This window comes from Chaetura pelagica, unplaced genomic scaffold (genome assembly GCF_000747805.2).
Source record: "Chaetura pelagica isolate M959 unplaced genomic scaffold, ChaPel_1.0 scaffold1407, whole genome shotgun sequence".
Lineage (NCBI taxonomy): Eukaryota > Metazoa > Chordata > Aves > Apodiformes > Apodidae > Chaetura > Chaetura pelagica.
Genome location: NW_009953954.1, coordinates 27,927 through 34,644, shown reverse-complemented (window position 1 = coordinate 34,644; position 6,718 = coordinate 27,927). Strand labels below are relative to the sequence as shown.

The following is a 6,718-nucleotide window of genomic DNA, read 5'->3' as shown; positions in this document are numbered from 1 at the left end:
TTCCTGCTGTTCTCTGGCAAAGCAAATGAGTCTGAGCTCCCCAACTCGTTGGCACTACCCATGTGGCAGTGGGCAAATTCTTTTATTTAAAGGAGAAGATTAAAATAAGGATAAGTTGTCACTGAGGAGCTGGCTGAACGTAACTTTGGGACAGAAAACGAAGGAAGGTGAGGGAATGTAGAGCAATAGAACAGAAACATTTCATAACTCCAGATCTTTTCCTTTCCAACAAAGCAAACAATTTCCTTGCTGATGAAGACAAAGAGCCCTGTTCATCTCCCTGTGCTTCCTCCATGGCTGAGGATTCAGAGGAGGATTCCATCCCACCCAATGAGTGCAAAAAGGTAAAAGATGTGAGTGCCCTGAGAAGGGGAACTAATAACCATGTGTCTTGAGCCTGAGGAAAGCACAACACCAAAGCACTGTGACACGTCCTCCAGAAATGTTATTTCTTTCATTTTCTTTTGCTCAGTGCCTTGTTTTGTGGAAGGCAGTGGCAGATATGGGTTACAAGAGGTTTTTCAATACAATCTTGAAATCTGTATCTGAACTTGTCTTCTGCTTCAGGTATGGAAAATGCTGTTATGCCTTGGGAAATTAAAACTGCAGCCTCTAGCACTGTAAAGGTGAAATGCTGGGCAATATTCCCAGCAATATTCCTGCTTTTGAAGGTTGCAGGAGAGCTGCTGCATTTCCTTATCTCCAGCCTTAGCTTCCCATATATCTCTTAACATTAAAACTATGTAAAAATGCCTGAGGTTCACAAAGTATCATCTGATTGGTAGTAAATCTTTTTAGTTGCCTGATAAAGTAGCCAGGGCTCCCTAGAAGCAGCAGTGTTGGTGGGGACCAGCGGTGCATGAATCAGCCTTCTGGTGTCACAGTTCCTAAATCCTGGATCACCTCGGTACCTCATGGAGCCTTTTACGTTTAAATTTACCCACTTCTCTGTGGTGATATTTCAGGAGATCATGGTTGGACCTCAGTACCAGGCCACTGTTCCTGCCTTCCACCTGAATAGGCATGGTGAAAAAGGTGAGGTAACAGTCTGTGTGGGTGGGTGTGGGGTTGCTGACCTGGGCATCTGATGGGGCCCTGGTCATCACTTCTGCTCTGTGTCACCTTGCAGTGTTGACATGTGTACAGAGGGTGCTGATATTTTAATCCAAATAGAAAAATTTCAATATTTCTGATTATTTTTTATTTCAGTCTTTATTCTTGCATTCCTCTGTGCTGTTATTTATGTAAACCTCTCTCTGCATTGTTGTGTTGTGTTCTTGTGGACTAAGAGCCTTCAGAGCTGGAAGGAGCGAGAATCACTCAGTGATGCCATGTGCTCCTGCTGCTCTGCATGGGTGGAGCAGCTCCTGGAGGAGCCTTGCACACTGTCACAGTGGAGGGACAGCCTTGCAGCTGCTTGATTTTGTGTCTTGGACAAGGAGAGGGTCTTGAGCCCAGGCCAGGGTAATAGCTCAAAGCTGCCTTTGCCTCCCAATCCTTGTGTTTATGGTGTGCTGAAAAAGACACCTTAGAACTTTGTTTTTATAGTTGCCAGGATTAATTAATCAAAGCAACAATCTTTGAGAACATAGTAACAAACCTTGTTGGCCAACTCTTCTGAGGAAGTGGAAGCAAGCTTAGCCTGTGCTTAGGGCTCTGGAAGGGATATAAAGAGTATTAAGCTCATCTGCCTCCAAGATGGTTACAGAAGATGCAGCACCTCCTTTCTAGTGCCAGGCTGGAGTCACCAAGCAAAGAGGGACCTTTGGTCCCTCCCATACACATACACGCAGACTGTTTCTCAGAAGCAGGAGACTCTGCTTGATTAGCTTATTTCAGTGCTTTTTCTGCTAGCCTACGAGAATGAAGATCAGCTGCTTTGGGACCCAAATGTGCTCCCCGAGCGGGAGGTGGAGGAGTTCCTGTACCGCGCGGGGAAGCGGCGCTGGGACGAGCTGTTGAGCAGCAGCCTGCCCGAGGGAGAGGTGGTGAAGGACAATGAGCAGGTGGGCACGGGGCTGCTGTCAGCTTGTAGACACCCTCATAGTTCCTACAGAGATCCTGACTGAGACACACACTTAAAACATACTCTCCCAGTATCCCAAACTCCCTGAGCCAGAGCTTGCAGCAGGAGCATCCTTTTGGATCTGTCCTCTATAGCATTGTCTATTTCTTCTTCAAAGCCAGCAGAAGATCAAACAATTGGTTAAGAAACTTCAGAGCAGTTGTTTCCTCTAAGCTGGCCAGGTTAGATCCTCACAGTAAGTCTGCAAGAACACAGAAGCACTCCTGTAGTCTGCAGAGCTTCATTCCCAGGGTTTGTCACCCAGGGTCCTGAGAAGCACAGTGATCTTTGCTGAAGCTCAGCAGGGGTTGGTGGCAAAGTGGCCCCTGGGAAAAAAAAAAAAAAAAGAAAAAAAAGAGTTTTACAAAACACAGGGAGCGATAAGCAGGCTGGTTTGTGGTGTGTTGCTCTCAGGTACATGCTGTCAGTAACTTCCCCTCTTTCCCAGGCATTGTATGAACTAGTTAAATGCAACTTCAATGCGGAAGAGGCGCTGAGGCGGCTGCGGTTCAATGTGAAGGTCATCAGAGGTGAGCACCCCCCCTCTTAGGGCTCGTGACATTCCTGTGTTCTGCACATCTCCAATTCCTCTTTCTTTCTGCTCTAGATGAGCTTTGTGCCTGGAGTGAGGAAGAATGTAGAAATTTTGAGCATGGCTTCAGGGTCCATGGGAAAAACTTCCATCTAATCCAAGCAAACAAGGTAAGGAGGCTCACCCGCATCCCGCTAAGGCAAAGGGACGGCGGCGCGTTCCCAGCAGAGGTATGTCCAGAGCCTCAGCTAACGCAGGAAGTCCAGGACTGCTGAGTTCCCATCCCAGGCTTTGTGTTGACTCATACTCGCAGTGATGGGCTGTTCACTGCCCTGCTCTGCCTTATTTTCCAGGTGGGAGAAGTCACAAACAACACTGACCTGCATGAGTGATGTCAGTTAATTACTGATTAGCCCTTTCTGGAGTCTCAAAAGTTCTTTCCAAACTCTCAGCCCTTGCAGTACTTCTGTGAATGAGTGAGTTGAGCATGTGGATGTTTTGTAAAGTCCCCTGGGGTCCTCTAGAACATAAGATGCTGTTGTAGGGAGAGCTGTGCCCCAGGACATATGCTGCTGTGCTGGGAGTTGGCAGAACCAGAGAGTCCAGTTCTACTGCTGATTAATTGTGGGCATGTTGACGCTGGCCAGTGAAAATGGATGCAGGTTTGGTCTCTTGATGTGAAGTGTGATGCTGGAAGTGCAGGAAAGTCCTGCACAAATGTACTATGTGTGCACCCACACTGGGGTCTGCAGAAACAGCCATGCCCTATGGGGAGTTCTTCCTCTGGGCCATTGCCACCTTGGAAATCTCAGTATGTGCTTCTGTTCTGCAGCGTAGATTTGTCCATAGCAATATAAATCGCTGTTAGGCACCTAATTTTCTGTGCTGATTAAATGGGAGAATAGTCCTTGCTCCATGAGAGGCACCTTGGAGCCTGGCTTTCTGACTGGTGTTTCTCCTCAGGTCCGCACCCGCTCAGTGGGTGAGTGTGTGGAGTATTACTACATGTGGAAAAAATCAGAGCGCTACGACTACTTCACTCAGCAGACTCGTCTAGGAAGGAAGAAGTACGTCCTCCACCCTGGAGCCATGTGCGTGGAATATTCTCACACTAAAATTAGTAATATTAACCCCCCAATGAAGATTCCTGCTTACTTCACTCAGCAGACTCGTCTAGGAAGGAAGAAGTACGTCCTCCACCCTGGAGCCATGTGCGTGGAATATTCTCACACTAAAATTAGTAATATTAACCCCTCAATGAAGACTCCTGCTGCAAAGCACCTCCGCTTAAAAGGCTGCACTTTCTGCTCTAGAAGGTTTCTTGGGTGGGAGCAGGGAGGGATGGAAATACTCAGAACAGAAACACTGTCTGTGTGGGTGTCACCGTTTGACTCGGGTTCAATAACAATGCTCTTGATCCTCTCAAACCAGGACAGTGGGGAGGGAAGATAAAGCAATTACTTGCTTGGATGTGGACTTCTGTGTGGCAGAGAAAATTGTTTTGTTTCAGACAAATGCATTCACAAAAATCGAATCTAGAGTCAGGGATCCAGGTCTGGTCTCAGGAAATAACTCAGTACAGTGAGCTTTTGGGAAGGGGGGGTTAAGTTAAAAAATACACTATTTCTGGTGGTTTGGAACCTGAATGCCTGCCACCACCCTTTGAGGCAAATTCTTAATTTTGAAATTTATGCTAATTATGGAAAATACTTTTCAGAACGGTTGAAACTGAAATTATTTTAAAGGTCAAAATGAAATACTTAAGTTGAATCAATTCAGAGCATTAGATGAAATCTTAGGTGTTTTGGCTTTTTGGGTTTTTTTCATTCTGATGCAAGACAGGAAAATACCTGAAATCTCAGGTCCCCCCCAGGGTGGGAAGATACTTTCTCACCCCATGCTGTTTGCTGGCACACTGACATGGTCACAGCGCACCGTAGTCATTCTGGGAAGCTGGCTGGTCCCTGGGGAGAGCCTGTGACTCTTTCCTAGGGGATGAGGCTCACAGGGAGCTGGGGAGACCTGCTGTGTGGGAACCCTTCCGAGCCCACCCTGGGTTGTCCTGGGTTGTCAGGGAGGAATGGAGGTTCCTTCTAGTGAGGTCTGTTCTGTACTGTCCCTTCATCTGTTGATGGGTTTTAATCCCAGTCACCATTTTCCCTGCCTGCATCTCTCTGCCTAACAGGTGGTGGCAGTGCTGTCTGTCTTTCTCCACAGAGATTACACGGACAATGACTTGGATGGAGGTGAAGTAGAAAACACCAGTCGCTCTCGGAGCTCCCCACCAGTTCCCTCTGCAGCCAGCTGCCTGGATCCCCACTTTGCTCAGGATCAGCTGGGCATGGAGAGCACAGGTGACTTCCTCATCTTCTGTCTGCCATGGGGATAACTCCTCTCCCTCACTCCACAGCACAGACCCTCTTCTCCCTTCCTTCTCTTGCCATCATCCAGCTGTTGCTCTTCTCCCCATGCCTTTGTGTGGGTACCTCCCAGGGGCCATTGGCATGAGGGAATAGGACTTAGGATTTGGTTTATCTTGGAGTGTCTCTCTAAGATTTCTTTAATTTCAATAGAAACACTGATGGCCTCCCATCTGCTGTCTGCATCTTGCCTTTCTTTGGTACATGCTGGCAGGGATCTTGGTTGTTATAATAAAGAAACATTTGTGCCATCAAACAAATACTGTTGTGATTAGGTGGGACTGAACTGGATCCTGGTTTGTTGTGTGTTATGGACTAATTCTGTTCCCCTCCCTTTGCAGAGCCCCTGAGCGTGGAGAGCACAGCCTGCAGCCTGGGCAGCATGAGTGAGTCAGGGCAGGGCTATGAGTGCAGCACACCTTCAGAGACCAATTGTTCCTTTGACCCCACAGAGGAAACCTCCTCGGGCACCATCTCAGCTTCCTGCACACGACACCCCGTCCCCCCCGCGGGCACAGGGCTCTACGCTCTGCCACCCCCAGGACCAGGACTAGCAGAGAAGCAGGAGACGTTGCAGAGCTCTGGTGAGACGATAACCATGGACTTCACTCTCCCTGCAGACATTAACGAGGGTTTGCCTTTAATTGCTGACCCTGTGGATTTGGACAGAGATCCAGAGGCAGTGGTGGCCCCTGCGCAAGTGTCCTTATCGGTCACAGATTTTGGCCTCATTGGCATTGGAGATGTAAATAGCTTCCTGACTGCTCACCAGGCCTGCCCAGCACCTGTGGCTCGCTCGGAGCCTTTGTCACAGTGAGCATCTCCAGTCACAAACTTGTCAGAGACCCAGCAAGGACTTTGACCTGACTGAGTGAAATCCTGGAACTTCCACTGTTCCGTAGGGACAGATTGGAGCTGTTGGTCAGAATCCATCTTTCCATCCTCCTTGATCCAAGGCTGCAGTGAAACCAAACACCTTCTGCTCCCATGTGTTCTGGCACAATCACACTGAGCTGTGGCTCGCTCGGGGGGCGGGGGGGTGTGGATCCAGCACCCCTGGTTTTGTTGCCCATATGTCACCCCAGGTAATTCCAGACTGTTCAAAGAATTGCTGCCCTTGAGACAGGGGAGTGTCCCTTGGTCCCAGGGGGACAGTCTGAATGCAGAGATGCTTTGAGAGCAGGGATGGCGTCACCAGCACTTCGGGGCTGGGACAGAGGATGCAGTCTGGAGGTCAGAGCGCTCAGGAAATCCGCAGGGAGCACAGAACCCCCAGGTTGCAGGGCCGTTGCCTGTAGACAGGCCTAACAATGCCAAAGGAATATGAGGATTCTTGGCCCTTCACCCACAGGCAGCTTCTTGTAACAGGAGTCGTTCTCCCTGTCCCCTCCCTACAGCCATCCTGCCCCAGTTGTGCCTGGTGCCGGCGTGTGCTGCTCCCTGCATCTCCCATGGCTCCGCTTGTCCTTGCTCCGCCACCAGCTGCAGGTGGGACGTGGCCTGGTCCATCTGTCCCCTCATGTCTGGGAAGGAGACTCTGCACCCCAGTCCTCACTTTCTCTTGCAGTGCAGGGCAGGGGAGAACTTGTGCTGGGAGCACAGAGCGAGGCTGGCGCAGGTGCTGCTGGTGGCAGTGAGTGACTCCATCCTCACTGGCTGCTGCAGAACAGGAGGGAAAATGCAGATGAAAACACCTCAGCT

At 49.4% G+C, this 6,718-nt stretch overlaps 1 protein-coding gene across 1 annotated transcript in view; it reads left to right on the top strand.

Moving 5' to 3' along the window:
• MIER2 (mesoderm induction early response 1, family member 2) overlaps positions 1-5,834 on the top strand; it is a 7,480-nt gene extending 1,646 nt beyond the window's left edge. The window contains exons 4-11 of the mRNA XM_010001830.1: positions 235-344; positions 966-1,035; positions 1,855-2,006; positions 2,514-2,595; positions 2,673-2,767; positions 3,561-3,688; positions 4,815-4,951; positions 5,359-5,834. Coding sequence (XP_010000132.1) covers positions 235-344; positions 966-1,035; positions 1,855-2,006; positions 2,514-2,595; positions 2,673-2,767; positions 3,561-3,688; positions 4,815-4,951; positions 5,359-5,834 — 1,250 coding nt within the window. The remainder of the gene's footprint in view (positions 1-234; positions 345-965; positions 1,036-1,854; positions 2,007-2,513; positions 2,596-2,672; positions 2,768-3,560; positions 3,689-4,814; positions 4,952-5,358) is intronic.
• Positions 5,835-6,718: the final 884 nt, after the last annotated feature.